Genomic DNA, 16,401 nt, shown 5'->3' on the forward strand with positions numbered 1-16,401 from the left:
AGTTCACCTTTTGCATTATTAACTCACCAAATGGTGAATTTCTGCGTGTGAATCATTCCCAATGGTACCTTCAGAATTATGAAATCTTGGCTGGTAAATATTATTTGCTCTGTCCCTTTAAAAATGACAAGCTAAGCAGGTCCTGTCAGCCTTTTTGGAGCCTGAACAGCAGCTGTGGGCTATCTCTAGTCCACCAAATGTTCCTCAACTACAACCCCCAACAGTGCCCAACAGCATGGCCAATGGCCCTGGAAAGTCGAAGGAAGAAGCCACAGTGCACCTAAGGAAATAGGCAAATGTTAATGGCACAGGAAGAATGAGAAACAACTCACACAGAGATTTCTAATATCAAAATATAGCAATTTATTCAAGACACTGAATATGATCTGTTGATTCTCTCCTTGAAACAAACAAACTACAACACACAAGGTGATTTGCTGAAAGAGAGTGCGGGTTTGTGTGTATGTGTGTGTGTTTATAAGAGGGGAGTGGGTGTACAGACAAAACGGGGTGAGGGGGGATGTTGATTCAACAGAACCCGGGGAAATGCTGAAATGAGAACCAAGCCCGGCTTCAAGTCTGACACAGACAATAAAACTTCAGAAGCCAGAATTCAGACTTAATCAGTGAGTGGCTGAAGTAACAATTCTGCAATTGACAAAGAACCGCATTTTTTAGAAGGCAAAAAAGAAAACTAGAGAATGAAACAAGGACAAAGTAGAACACCCCCCACAAAAAAAAACCCTTACATTTGACAAAGTGCACTTCACTTGGCTCTAAAGTTAGTTTTTAAAATAAAAAATAAAAATGCAATCTCATATATGTCTTGGGGGACTAATATGCATTGAACCCTAGAAATACTGGGCTTTTTGAGGCCCCATATAAGGAACCCAGTGTATACCAAGTTAAAGATGCAGTATCCCTCTCTCCCTGGGAGCTTGCTGGTCAATTCAGGGTGCTAAGTGTCTCCAGAGGCAATTTCTGTAATATGTCAGAAATGTTTGTGGAGAAAGGATTAGCTCTTTCAAAATTCCAAAAGCTTAAACCAGTCTATCTTATTACCTCTTACAGTGCAATCCTATGCATGTCTACATTACTCAGATACAAGTCCCACTGGGTTAAATGGGACTTACTGCTAGTTAAATAGGGGTCGGTTTGCAGCTATTTAATACCTTGGGCAGTTGAGCAGCAGTTTAAAAAAGTGAACCCACTGCAGATCTCCCCAACTTAGCAGTATTTGTAAACAGAAATAGTCAGCAAATAGCAAAGTTTTCTCTACACTCTGTGAAACACTAGACTTATTACTCAGAATAAAAATAAAAACAATTACCCATTTTTAATAAAATGGCAGAATTGGGCATTATTCAACGTGGAAATATTTTCTGCAAGAAATGTGGGATTTTTTAAAAAAATGTTGAGAGTTATCTGGATATATGACTCAGAAAAGAAGTATCTATTTTTAAAACTCTAACCTTCTGAAATAATGTGACATAATTGACATCACTAAGACTTGTCAATTAAATTAAAAACATGCAAGATATTTCCCCCCCTCTTTAATAAGATTATATTTTACAAGAGAAGCAATGCCTGGTTTCTTTTTTGTTTCTTTGTTTTAGCAAATCGCCTTTTATGAGGAAATAAAAGGGATACTGCATCTTTAAATCTGTATCAGATTCCATTCAAATTGGGGTTTTTTTGTTCTGAATGAGTAACACAATCCAGTCTACATCTGGTAGAGATTTTAAGCTTCTAAAATTGTGTTTTAACATAAAAAATACTTCTCTTTTTTTTCCAAAAATACACTGGGTTCTTTCTTTTCCTAAAAAGTCATCTTTCTCCTGTAAAAAGCGTTCCCGGCATTGCATTCTTACATAAAGCACTTATTACACAATTTGTTGAAAGTGCCCTTGAGACCCTAAGATCTGAAGCGTGGAAGTATTAAGAGAAAGAAGAAGCTGGGAGAGAAGAGACAAGAGCGGAAGGGGCAGGTGGGGGGGGGGAGCAGAAAGAAGGGGAGAGAAAAAGTCTGTTAAAACTTTTCATTTTGCCCACCTGGCTGCATTTTCTGCGGGCACCAACAGAAAAAAGCAAAACAAAACAGACGAACGAAAACATGGGCACAATAAAGAAAGAAAAGAAATTCAGTTCAAACCTACTATGCCTGTGATCCTCAAAGGCTATCATATTCCAGCTGAAAGGGGGGTGGGGAGGGGGAAACCCATTGAACAAATAAAAGTAGTCTAGAAAATAGAAAGTGTTGTGATTACAAAGTTGTGTGTGTCATCAGTACAAACTGGTCTTTGAATGTCCTTTGGGAGAGCAACGGTAGTGTCCAGATTGGAAGGGAAAAAAATACAAGACCACATGGAGGAGGATTCTCTCTCTCTCTCTCTCTCCCCATTTTGGTTTATCAAAGCATTTTGCTTTATAGGTTTTCTTTCTTTTTAATTATTATTATTATCATTTTTGGCACAGCTTTTCCTCTTCTTTTCTGCAGCCATCAGAGCGAGTTCTCAGAGACCCAAACCAAACACTACAGGGTCTTAGCTGGTGGTGGCCTCTTGCTTCCAAAGGCTGAAGGTTCCAGGTGGAAACCATCCCCAACCCCTCCCCCTACATGATTGTGTCTTAACTCCACGGTGAAGGTTATGGACAAAACATTTTGCAGGCTTCTGCCGCCTGGGAGAGTTGCCTTTGTTGTACACTCTGGGGTCCCCCCCGCCCAGTTTCTGTTTGTTTCCCCCTGTTCTTGCAGTTCTAGAGATGTTAAAAAATAGTTTTGAAGAGTGCTTCTACCCACACATTCAATGCTGGTCCATTTGCAAATTTTCTTCTAAAACATTTACTTTCGCAGGTCTAGAACACAAACCTAGAAGGCAGAGAGAGGTGGAAAACGATTAAAAAACATTGTTCGGATATCTTAATATTGTTCACTCGTAATTGAATGGTAGTAATTGTATTTAAAATGATCTGGGCGATCCAGCAGGGATATTGAACAAGGGAAAGGTATCACAATCAGAAAGGTTCAGTTTGCACAATCACCCAGTTACAGGTCCTCTCTGCATGCTGGAGAAGCAAACGTATGCTCCTATAACACACACTAATGAGAAGGATCCTCAGCATGTGAAATAATGCAATAATCTTGGGAGTCCATTTGGTCCTTGGAGAAAGCATACAACAGAGTAGCAGCATTCTTACATATCACTGCTTCTGCCATCTGTTATAAAACACCATCAAGAGCTTAAGCTAAGACATTAAAGGGTACTTCATGGATCTGTTAAGTCTCCCAGCTACAAAAAGCTCTGCAGGATGTTTCAAAAGGATGAAATCAGACCAAATGGTGTTCCTTGCTCAGAGGACATATGGAGATGTGAGTGCACTTAAATGCCTCTGGATACTGCTCACTAACTCACAGATCTCTCATCTTATCACGGGGGGAGGACAGTTTTAACAACATGGGAACTATGCTCATTTATGGGATAGGAACAATCACTGAAAATGAAATCTGAAAAGACTCACCGATCCATCTGATGCACTAGCCCCCACTTTGTCTCCTTTAGCATTCCAGCAGACTTCAAATATTCCCCCAGTGCCTCTGTAGCTATGTACTAGAGTTCCATTCTACAAAAATAATAAACAAATCACTACCACCATCATTATTATCCAGGCAGCAAATATTTATTGCTCTGCATTGTGTGTGTGTGTGTGTTTCCCCAAGGTTTCTAAGAAATACATGCAAATTATGCTTGGATCGAGGGCTCGAAACTTCAGGCCCAAATGTAGCCCTATCTGACCCTTGAGACTCGAGTCTCAGGCTGCGCGCGCGCACACACACACACACACACACTCTTTCCATGCCACATCTCTCACTGGCTCTTCTGCAGGTCCTCCTTGAGAGGTTTTGCCTTGCTGGGATGTTTCCTTGGGCTGCAACAATGCATTTTGCTTTCCGGGGTGGAGTGTGTGTGCATACTGGTAAACCTCAGGCTTTTGCATGGTTTGAATGCTGAGGAAAGGTAAGAGACAAATCCATTGCCCCGCCTACTTCTGCCACAGGCTCCACCCCACCACTGCACAGCTGTCAACTTTTCCCTTTTCTTGCGAGGAATCCAATAATAATAATAATAATAATAATAATAATAATAATAATAATAATTTATTATTTATACCCCGCCCATCTGGCTGGGCTTCCCCAGCCACTCTGGGCAGCTTCCAACCAAATATTAAAATACAGTAATACATCAAATATTAAAAGCTTCCCTAATGTTTCCCCTAAAAAAAGGGAAAGGTTGACAGCTATGCACCACTGGCATGTGAACTCAGAAGATTACCCCAAAGAGTGTGCTCCCTGGCGCTGCTGTTGACAATGAAAAGGTCAAATCCAGGATACTGGGGAGGGGGAGAGTCAGCATAGAAGCATGCAGGCACAGCTTCATAAACCATAGTTACATCTGAACCAGGACATTATATTCCAAATATATGGAGAATATAATGCCCTGATTTAGATGCAACTATGGTTTATGAAGCTGGGAATGAGTGCTGTGCCCACATGCTTCTACGTTGCCCTCCCCACTCATTCATGGTGGAAGAGCAATGGGAGATTTTCCTAGATGAAACATATTTTCCTAACCCATAATAAATCTGCTTCCTGTCCTCCTTTAGGGGCAGAAATGGATTCTGTCACATAGGGTTCTACATGGATCCGTCCCTGATGTATAACTTCTAGACGGTATCACTGGGTAAGATCATCGGAATCTTCCTAAGAGTTGTGTCAACAAATGCCAAGGACACCCAGGCCTCTTTCTAAGGCTCATAGCTGCTCGTTTGTTTGTTTGTTTGTTTGTTTGTTTGTTTTGTGTGTGTGTGTGTGTGTGTGTGTGTGTGTGTGTGTGTGTGTGTGAGAGAGAGAGAGAGAGAGAGAGAGAGAGAGAGTGCACACACATAACTGTGTATGCAGAGGGAGCTGTTTCTCTCTCAGCTTTTAATGGAAAGTCGGACGAAGCTGAATCTAGATAAAAGTGGGTGCACTACATTGAACTACTCTTATGGCCAAACTATATACATTATGCCAGCCTTTGCCAACTCCAGATGTTACGGACTACAACTCCCATCACCCCCAGCTAGCACATGGGAGTTGTAGTCCCAAACACCAGCTAAACACCAGGTTGGCAAAGGCTGCACCATGCTCAGTCTGTAGCACAGAGCTACATCTCTGTCTTTCGCTCTTTAATTTCAGGTTAAAGAAAGCCCAATTACCATAGGTGCAGAAGTATGTGAAGACAGAAGGTCCATTCCTTCCCTCCATGCATCGCTATATGGTTTTTTTGGGGGGCAGGGAACAGCTTGTATTAGCACTATACGGGTTTTTTTGGGGGGCAGGGAACAGTATTGGCACAAAAGAACGCTTCCCCCAGAAAAAAACACCCTCATAGCTGTATGGTGGAAGGAATTTCCATCCAGACTGGAGCTCCCTTCCTTGCACAATGTGGACATACAGAATACCACATACATCTTCCTTGACAACAACATGTTGATGCCACAGGATCACTAGTACTATGAGAATTCTTTATTGTCAATAAAGCTTCATTTTGGTACAGTGGACTGTCTTCCTACAGCTCTATAATCTGAAACATCTGGCCAGTAAAACTGTGAAGAACTGCCTTCTAATTAAGTTTTATAACATCTGATGTAACAGGGTTGTACTCGGGTGAGTAACTTTACTCAATAGCGACTGCAAGTGTCTTGTCCGCTATGGAAAGCAATGCGTCTCTCTCTCTGGGTGCTTCTGGTGCAACACTGACTCTCATTTTGCCAATTCACTCCCCCCCCCCAAATTTGGAGTAGCTCACACCCACTCCAATTAGATATTTTAATCTTTGGATTAGACTGCATGCACATTTCGTGCGTAGTTAAGGAGCACTCTCCTGCACTGTCACACAATTCCTGATCCTGCTTTGCAATTCTCTCTCCCCACACCTGCCACAACTTGTGCCATAATAAATATGTTTAAAGCTCTTTGTTGTCTTTGGTGCATATAGCAAGGGTAGGGGACCGCATTCCCCTACCGCATTCTGGGAGGGGAGCATATGTCAGCAGCAGGTGGGGCTGGAGGAAAAAGCAGATAGAGCCACAATTGTGAATTTTTGCTTTCAGCAGGCTAGCTTCTGCACACACCCCTCTCCATCCTCCGTCCAGACACACGAGAACCATGCTCAGAGTTCAAGGCCATATTCCAGCCAAGCAAAACAAGAGGGTAGACTGTGGGGAAGCTCCCAGAATCTCAATAAAGATAACTGTACAGCTCTGGTTGGCTTCCGGATCTGAAGCTGCCTAACCCTGGCAAACAATATTACAGACAAGCTTTATTTCGGTTAACATTCTATCCAAGCCATTTCCTCATCGCTTGGGTGTGAATTTTCCATACCTGAGTGTTCCATATATGGACACACTTGTCAAAGGACCCACTGGCCAAGTATTTTCCGTCAGGACTAAAAGCTACGCTGTAGACAGGCTCTTGATGTTTGGTTAACATGTGAGTGCAGACTCCTCTTTCGACGTCCCACAACCGAACAGTAGAGTCGAATGAAGCACTATGGGAGACAGGCGACAGCAGCAGGTTTCACGTACTGAGCGTTTTCAAGGTTCTATCAAACTTCAGAACGTTTTCTTCTTTGTGCAAGTGGCGTGCGGTCAGTGGACTAGGGGGACTAGGCTAGTCCCCTAGGTGTCCCCCTGGTGCCTCCTTCGCAAAGCCCGGCTTAGGAAGGAGGCGTGGTGTTCACACGTGCAATGTCAACCCCACAACCCCTCCAATTGTCCGCACAAGCTGGCCCCTCTGGCCCTAACTGTTCGCCTATGAAAAATTTCATCACACGGCACTGCAAGGACCCATACATCATTCTGCATGAGCATGGCCAGTGTAAGGTTTTTTAGGCTCCTAGAGAAACATTTAATTTTATCTCAACTCCCCACTTTAACTGCCGATTGTCAGTATTTGAGGGGTGGGGGGAGGGAGTAAACTTGCTGTTCCAATCTCAATTTAGCTATGGACTTGACCGGGTGACCCATACATAACTAACCTACCTCATAAGGTAGGTTATGAGGATAAAAAGAGGAGGACCCATGTATGGACCTCCCAAATACCTTGTAAAAGGTACAAAAATGGTAAAGGACCCCTGGACGGCTAAGTCCAGTCAAAGGCAAGTATGGGATTGCGGCACTCATCTCGCTTTCAGGCCAAGGGAGCCGGCGTTTGTCCACAGACAGCTTTCCGGGTCATGTGGTCAGCATGACTAAACCGCTTCTGGCACAACGAGACACTGACGGAAACCAGAGCACATGGAAATGTTGTTTACCTTCCTGCAGCAGTGGTACCTATTTATCTACTTGCACTGGTGTGCTTTCAAACTGCTAGGTTGGCAGGAGCTGGGACAGAGCAACAGGAGCTCACTCCGTTGCAGGGATTCGAACCGACGGCCTTTTGATCGGCAAGCCCAAGGTTTAGACCACAGCACCACCAGAATCCCTATACACCTTTTAGGATGGGTGGGATACAAATGAAAGAATCCCTATACACATAGTTAACAAAACTAAGAAAAACTTTTCTGTTTATTTGAGCATGCGTAAAACTGTTTCGTTTTTACCTTGCCAACATAATATTAGAGTTTGGGTTGTTGGTCCCTGGTCCCGTCGGACTCCATTTGATAGTATATATCTCTTTGTTATGTGCCTGAAGGTCATGTACACACACATCTTGCTTCATACTCCAAATCTATACAAAATCAGAGGGGAATAAAATCTGCACATTGAAATATTTTCTCCAGTTATAGGAGAGCTCACCAAGAAATACGCATGCATTTAAGAAACAGAACTGAAAAATGTAAATAAAGGCTAACATTTCATACAGTATTTCCAGCAACCGTTCTTTAAAATTTGTTCCAAAGGCTTCAGCCAGAATTACCTTTAATGTCATATCATCTGAGCACGACGCTAGAAGCATCCCAGAAGGATCCCATTTGATAGCATTGACCTCATTCTGAAATTTAAAAATAATTAAATTGGTGGCAATTCTGTATCAAACTGCACTGTACCTTTTTATCCAGAAGAGGGCCATCTGGGTTTAATTTATAACAGCAACAAATAAACTATTGCATGTTAAAATTATTGGTTTGGTTCTTTCATTCGTGAAACAACAGAAATGATATCTCATTAGCTAAACAGATTTATAGAGACTATTTTATAGGATTAACGTATAGTTTGCTGCCTTCTTTCAGTTTTATTTACATGAGAGAGAACAAGTTCTCCTAGGGGGAATTGCCTGATACCAAGTCAAGCCGGACAATTGGTGCGTTTAGCTCGGTATTATCTGTGCTGACTGACAATGGCTTTCCAGGACTCCAGAAAAAAAAGTCTTTATCGTATCTGCTTGGAGATGCCAGGGATCGAAGATGGGACCTGGTTCATGCAAAACTTCTGCTTTACTGCTGAACAACTCCTCCCTCAAGTAGGTAACCTAAAATCATTTCCCTTCTGCCATTTGAGAAGGGAAAACTACTCACCAATAAGAATTCATTACAACACAATCCTATGCAGGTTTTCTGAAAAGTCAATCCCATTAACCTTCATGGAGCTTACTCCCAAGTAAGTGTACAGATGAGTTTGTCGCAAGGACTTTATCATCCTGCATTTGTCATCATCAAAGTCTTGTTTTCTTGCAATGTTTAATTTGCATTTGTTCTTAAGAATAGTAAAACACACTTAATAGAAAGAAGAGGCGGAGGAAGATTCATATCTCTATCTCTATCATCTATCTATCTATCTATCTATCTATCTATCTATCTATCTATCTATCTAATCTCACCCTTGAAATGTTCCAATGGTCACAGGAGGAACTGCAATAGGTTAAAAGGGCCATGTAAACTCACCGTATGGCCTTGAAAAGTTTTGACTGGACGATCACAGCCTAGTCTGCATACATGTATGCACATGTCCGTGCTGCAGGATGCAAAAGTAGTGTTGTTCTGCCAGTCTACATCCAGAGCAGGGGCTGCAAAAGGGGAACCAGAGAAAGCCAACATGAGGACATCTCGCAAAGAAGCAAATAGGCAAGGCTCCTTTCCCACTTCCATATAATGACTGGCACTTTGATCCTAGTACCCCCACAATGTCAGGAGCAGCATCCCAGGAACACCTGCATGATACCAATGTGTTGGGGGTGCAGTAATGAGCATGCACCAAGATTCTCAAGATTCAAATTCCATCTCTCTCAATAATCTATTGATTAAGCTTCCTAGGTTGGATTCACCCAGGAAAAAGAGAACCTGCTAAAATTCCAAAAAAAAAAAAAAAAAAATACACACAAGGGCTTTCAAATAACGTAACAACAATTTTTATACATATTTGTCCTGGTGCACAGAGCACATCTTGGGTACAAGCTGTTTCACAAAAACGCAATTGGTGTGCCTACAAAAATTAAAGACACGGCAGTACTGTATTTTCATACAGTAAAATATGGTGGGTTCTTGAAGGCTACGCTGGGGTGGTCATGAAAGCTTCAGTGACATTTTTTCAGCGACAAAAGGCAGGAATCCAAAAGCGCTCTCTCAAAGTTGTCTTTGGTTCCCACCAAAGCATAATTCCAAGATGATGTCCTGTTCTGGGCTCCATCTTTCAGGCAGAAACAATTAGCCAGGCTATGTCTTTTCAGAGATGATTGCTACTGTATGAAACTATAGCAAACCTTTTCTGAATTACTTAATGATCAACTGGTTTATTGCGATTTGTGCCTTAATTGCGAAAGCTTAAGCTGCTTTGCCTTTTGCTAAAATTAAAATGTTTTTTTTAAAAATAATATTTATTAAACTTTTAAAGATTACAAAGAGAAAAAACAAAAAACAAAAAAGAGAAAAATAAAAAGACAGAAAAAACAAGCAATTTTAAAAAAAACACAGATCAAACCTTTACATAACTTTCTTTCCTTTGCTTATTTCCTTGACCTCCTCACACCTCCCTTTTTTGTATTCTAGTTCAATCAGATATTTCAGCAAATCCTTTTCAGCTTTGTTTTCATCCTATTAATTTATCTTAATATACTGTAATTTTACATTCTCGTCTTTCACCAGTTAACAAATCCATTTTTACCTAATCCTTTATATCATTTCTGCTAAAACCACATTACTTCATTCCAACATCCTTCTAACATTCCTTAATTTTGCAATGTTTCTGCAAATAAACTTTAAATTTTTTCCAATCTTCTTCCACCGACTCTTCACCTTGGTCTCGAATTCTGCCAGTCATTTCCACCAGTTCCATATAGTCCATCACTTTCATCTGCCATTCTTCCCGGGTGGGTAAATCTTGTGTCTGCTAAAATTAAAATGTTTACAGAAATACATGGACGGCTAATTAGCCTTACCTGAGTGGAAAGGGAACTGCTGTTTAGCTTCTCCTGTATGAGCATCCCAAATTATTGTCGTCTATGTTGGTGGGGGCAGATAGGGAGAAAAAGACACACATTCAGTTCTGAAGAAAAGCAGGTTTCACTATGAAACACATTGTTGTTGACTGCTGAAAATTTTAGTCAAAAACCACGTTTGTTCTAATACAACACAAATAAGAAAATCTAACATAGATAATCTGTCCTAATTACACAGGGGAAGATTAAAATCAGCCTGAGTCAAAAAATGTTTCTGTAAGTAGACCAAATGTCAATTTCTTCAGTTGAGCAAATCTCTCAGATTCACATCACAAATGATGGTGTATTGAGCCTCCTGTAAACTGCAGTGCTGTGTTGACAGGTGGTCCTTATAACATCCAGCATGTGTTTAGGTGAATTTTATGATGCCTCCACAACCTGAAATTGATAGCCAATTAACGGAGACATGGTAATGTTTGCATCACAATTGAGATTGATGCTACAGACGCTGCAGCAGAACAGGTCATATGATTTAGATCAGGTCCTTGGTTTTCCTCTACATAATTGAAAAGGTAAGTCAGCTTGGAAAATCTCAAGGTTTGTATAAGAAGATGATTTGCAGAAGTCCCAAGTGACTTCACAACATATTGCGCCGAGGAAAGCTTGAAAAATAAAGTTTAGATCTTACACTTTGCGAAAAGTAACACTCTGTTTCCAACCATCCATTTCTAAGCAACGTAATGGAGTGAGTAATGGTCTCTCTACTTCAAGCAGTCCTGCAGGAAACTAATTATTTGGATCCATTCCTATGTGTTTGAGGTTGCCTCAAGTCTGCTGATACCTTCTTCTCAATGTGTAGAGAATGCAATTTGAACTACGGTACACCAGAATCCACACTTTGAGAATGAATCCACTATCAGTATACCTGATATTTTCCTGTGACATGTTTTTAGGCACTGGGAAAAACAGATGTGTACAAATGCACATACACACGTGCATGAAAAACCTCTGGCAACGTTGAAGAGGAGAACTAATTATGCCCAACAAGCAAACAAGCAGCCTGTTGCAAGGCAGGCTGCACATGCAACAGATTTACTATCCCTTAAGAAAGCAATCACTCAATTTGATGAAATCTAGGCTTTCCAAAACACCTCCCCCACTCCCAAGTGAGCAGAAATAAAATTTTGCTGAATTCCCAAGAGCTATTCTATACTTGCAAGCTATGCACCTCAACACTTACTTTATCAACTCCAGCACTTAAGATGTAATTTCCCTTTTTGTTCCACTTCAGAGCAAAGATGGGCCCTTTATGTTGACCTAAGGTGCTTGCAAGATTTCCTGCAAAGTATGAAAGACAATAGTTAGCTCCTTCAAATAGGTTGGGAGTTGAAATAATTCAGCAGCACAAAACACCTAATTATTTGGAAACAGGTGCCGTTATAAATCTTACCATCTTCTGTCCATATTCTTGCAAAGCCATCATACGATCCTGTAGCCAACAGCGTCCCATCGGTCTGTAGGGATGTTAACAAAGAGAATCAAATGGTGTTTTTTGCAGGAGGCACACAATATCCTGAATCAGCTACAACCCACTAACTCATCCTTCAAACCCCAAGATTTCAAAAGCAAGCAAAACTAGGTGCTCCACTGAGCTAGAGCAAGCATCATTACTGGATTGTACCCAAAATGAAAGCCTGGAAACAAAGACGGCTAAAGCAGCATTGCACTGTCAGAACAATTAAACCGCTAAGAAACAAAATTGTGACATAATTATTTTTATGAGGTGTTTTAGCTGAGCTGAGAGATTTCCTTCCCTTACCCTGCCAAACATGCCAACATATCTATATTCCTCCCTTTTCCCTAAAGAAGACCACTGAGAAAAGAACAGAGCAGAGCAGAGCAGAGCAGAGCAGAGCAGAGCAGAGCAGAACAGCTTCAATGGAACTTTTACATATATTTACTTTATTCCTCTCGGAGGAAGTAAGAATTAGAAATATGGGCTAAAGCCCTTCTGTTGGCTAGGAAGACTGTTCCGCTGCACTGTGCATTTTGTGTCTAGGGACTGCAATAAAGCTGTGTGTGTATATTTACTGATACAAAAGTCCCAATTAATTTTGATCATTACAACCATTAATTTCATTTTCTTTATCCTTTGAACAACAACTGAAAGATGACTTCATTAAGAGTCTTCATAGCTTCTTGACTATGTAATAAGCGCTTCCTAAAGTGCTTTACAGTCCAGTGCTTTACACACAAACATTTTATACTTCACCTATGTTCAAATTCCCCGTTAGCCTTAAAGCTCACAAGCTGACTTTGGTTCTAGTCACTTACATCTCAGCCTAGCCTACCTCACACATTGGATGTGAGGATAAAATGGGGAGGGAAGGAACTGTGTTTGCCGCCTCAAGCTCTTTGGAAGAAATGAGGGTTAACAGTGTAAGTAAAGAAAGCAATTCACATGTACATGCTGTGTGCTTTCTCTCCTGCGTGCCACATGTAAGAGAATAAGTTGGTGCCTTGGTGTTTAACACGGTGCACCAGAAAGCTCTCGTTCAACAAAGAAGCTCAGCTATGATTTGGAATGTTTCATGTGACTTGGAATGTAGGTGGAAGCAAGCAAACATGAATGAATGAATGAATGAATGCAAGAGTGGATCACACTACTGGTAGAACATGCAAAGGAAGGGGAAATACTCCTAATGCATCTGGCACTCATACGCCAGAGGGCATATGAGGAACCTCTCCATCCTTAAGTTGCACAATAAGCTTGAAAAGCAGAACCACAAATGATTCATACCGCCTCTCCCGGTATGCCCCACGGAGGACCTTAAGGTCCATATATAGCAACACCCTAGAGGTCCCGAGCCCTAAGGAAGTTAGATTAGCCTCAACCAGAGCCAGGGCCTTCTCAACACTGGCTCTGGCCTGGTGGAATGCTCTGTCTCATGAGACCAGGGCCCTGAGGAATCTTATTTTTTTACGCAGGGCCTGTAATACAGAGTTGTTCGACCTGGCCTTTGGCTTAGAATCAGTTTGATTCCCTACCCCTCTTTCTTTTCCCTTTCTCCTCCTGTGAGGAGGCTGCATCCTAATGTTTTAATGTTGTATCTTAATCTTTTAAATTGTATTTTAATCAACTTGTTTTTATTATTGGTTGTTAGCCGCCCTGAGTCCGGTCTTGGCTGGGGAGGGTGGGGTATAAATAAAAAATTATTATTATTATTATTATTATGGACCTGCTTCTCGAGGCTTCCTGTTCAGTGGCCCTTGGCCAAGCCACTAACTCCTAGCTTCAGCTACTACCCCCGCCGGTAATATGGGGATAATCACATTGGTCCACCTTATGTAGCTGCTGTAGGTATCATAGATATAATACACTACATTTATTAATACTATTTTTTATTTCTATACTTTTGATCGGTGACTAAGAGCACATTTTTTTACAATCCATTGGGGCAGGGGAAGCTTTGTCTATTTATTGGTGGAGAATAACAGTTGGGATAGGATGCTATGCATAACGATTTCCTCATATTTTTAATAGTGCAGCTACAGCCATACGGCTCATTTCCCAGTCCTATTGTTTGCATTCATGTCACTCACACTTCTGCTCCTTCTTCTGGAGCTCTGGAGTTTAAGATTAGAAAACATCCTTGTCTGCCACAACCCCCGGGAGCTTTAGAATGTTTTGCAGAAAATTTATTCCATAGTGCAGAAAAGAGGATGGCAAGTGTGTAGCTATCTGCATTTTTATGCATGACATACAGCAAAGAGGACAGATAACAACAGGAGACAAACTAGATTTTCACTGCGCTGGGAAGAGGCATACGTGATTTTGCAAGTGGGAGACCTGATTCATTTGCAGACGGCAGTAAACACTGCAAAGCAAGGAAACCTTTAATCTTACAAACCTATTTGTTTTGGCTGAGTTTGAGGCAGCATAAATCTTTTACTCCAAATGAGGCACTGCACAACTCTTGCATTGTTTTTGCAAATTAAAAGTTCATTACACTATTTATCTTTGCCTCATAAAAGACATCACAACACTTTGCACATAAATAAACAAAGAGGGCTCCAACTGCCTAACCAAATAAGTGTGCTTCTGGTTCACCAAGCTAATGTTGCAGAAGTATTTAACAAACTGTTGACTGCTCGCCATGCAAAACGCAGGTAAATTGATGCTTCGTAAATGGATACTGTACTCCCCCCCCCAGCTGTATACCAACCACATGATGAAGTCTATTCTCTTGTGTATTTTAATAATAAATTTGTTAGGCTTCAGTTCAAGAACAGTGATGCAAAAGTCATTATTTAGCAAGGGACCGGGGGTGGCACCTGAGCATGGTGCCAATGACAGACCCTCACTTGACATCAACCAGGCTCCCCGCCGGTTCCCACCACAGTGCAGCTGCCATTCATTCATTCACCTCACCTCACCCCACCCCACCCCACCCCCTGGACATGTTTTAGTGATGGCCATTTGTGGAGCTTTTGAATGGGAGCCAAGCTGGTGCTCAGACCTAATCTGCAGTGGCCACTTGCTAAGATAAGTTACTCAGAATGCAATATCTGACCAAATTCAACTACAGTGTTGCATTTTGGGTAATCCAACATGGGGTCACAGCAGCCTGGAGTCACAACCACTCGCCACTATAATACACCCAGAGGCATGGCTGGAGGCCTTGGGTTGGCTGGTAATAGGCTCTTTGGAGCTCCAGGACCCTTGGCAGGTTCCCCAATGATGCAGGCCTCTGACATTAGGACAATAAAATATTTTTGAATCTTAAGGGGTAAGTCATGGAAATGGAGAGGGTGTGGTGGGCAAATCCTATTTCTTAGACTGAAGATTTGCTAAATCAAAGTCTATCAAGTAACAAGCGGAAAGTAACAGCATGGAAAGACTAAAAAGCTTTTTTATGAGCTGTTAAATGTTTTGCACTTGTTTGCAAAGAGTGACTAGGCTACGAGACTGAATAAATGACAGAAGCACTGCGAGACTTTTACACTTGAGTTAGTATTCAGAGGTGATGGAAGCACTGCTTGCCTTTTCCAAAACAATCATTCTACCTACCTGCTAATATAAGCTTTAAACACTTTATCCCACCTTTTATTTTCTTTTAGGTATGGGGATGACTGCCACAGATAATGACATGGAAAAATAAAGTGTTTCTGGCAAAAATGCTGCAATTGCAAGGGTCCTCCTTATTGCTGTCATTGAGTAGCTTAGCCCTCCTGAAAGAAATCAGCTGGTGTGCAGGGGTCCCCCTTATCGTATATAAGCACACTCCATCCATCATGGTGACAGATATTTTGCTAGTGTAAAATAACACCAGGTTGGAATGGAAGCACCATATATATATATATATATATATATATATAGCAATCTACATTTCACAGACACCTTCAAGAGTTTTAGCAGTCAACTTACATTCCAGTCCAACGATGTTACATCCTTATTGCTGGGAACATCATGTCCTCCTTCTCTTATGCAGTGCCTCAAGACGAGTTGAGTGGAACTACCATTACTGTTCTCATTTAGATTCCATATTCTGGCCGTAGAGTCACCAGATCTATCAAGAAGAAATGTGTTTGTCGTGCACACGGAACAGGATATGAACATATATATTTGTTAACACACACAGGAAATGTTGTTTTTTTTAAAAAAACCAACAAACGAATAGACTGCTTTTCTTTAACAACAACAACAACAACAACAAAATTGCAAGGCACATTCAACGACAACATGATGAAATAATATAGAAACCGAAAACGAGTGAGTAACAACAACTCCAGGACCTCACAACTTCCAATTTCTAACCATAACACCGTAAAGCAAAACTGCAGTAGTAATTGTATTTGGAAACCTGACAGAACAAGGCTAACAAAAATGTACTACGAAGGGCAATCCGCTCTCTTGGAAGTTATTTCACTAGATGTTGGATTTTATTAGATGCTGGGGCCATAGCCAGTAGCTATGTTTTAAAAGG

The 16,401-nt window shown here is 41.3% G+C and overlaps 1 protein-coding gene across 3 annotated transcripts in view; it reads right to left on the reverse strand.

The window, feature by feature from the left end:
* Nucleotides 1-339: 339 nt before the first annotated feature.
* TBL1X (transducin beta like 1 X-linked) overlaps nt 340-16,401 on the reverse strand; it is a 132,638-nt gene continuing 116,576 nt past the window's right edge. For all 3 annotated transcript variants that reach the window (XM_079972808.1, XM_079972807.1, XM_079972806.1), the window contains exons 8-17: nt 15,843-15,984; nt 11,865-11,928; nt 11,655-11,752; nt 10,415-10,475; nt 8,925-9,046; nt 7,961-8,035; nt 7,644-7,771; nt 6,425-6,590; nt 3,520-3,621; nt 340-2,869 (exon numbers count right to left, since the gene is read on the reverse strand). In XM_079972808.1, the coding sequence (XP_079828934.1) occupies nt 2,843-2,869; nt 3,520-3,621; nt 6,425-6,590; nt 7,644-7,771; nt 7,961-8,035; nt 8,925-9,046; nt 10,415-10,475; nt 11,655-11,752; nt 11,865-11,928; nt 15,843-15,984 (985 nt within the window). In that variant the 3' untranslated portion in view covers nt 340-2,842. The remainder of the gene's footprint in view (nt 2,870-3,519; nt 3,622-6,424; nt 6,591-7,643; nt 7,772-7,960; nt 8,036-8,924; nt 9,047-10,414; nt 10,476-11,654; nt 11,753-11,864; nt 11,929-15,842; nt 15,985-16,401) is intronic.

Source organism: Podarcis cretensis, assembly GCF_951804945.1.
Source record: "Podarcis cretensis genome assembly, chromosome: 4".
In the NCBI taxonomy this organism is placed as follows: Eukaryota; Metazoa; Chordata; class Lepidosauria; order Squamata; family Lacertidae; genus Podarcis; species Podarcis cretensis.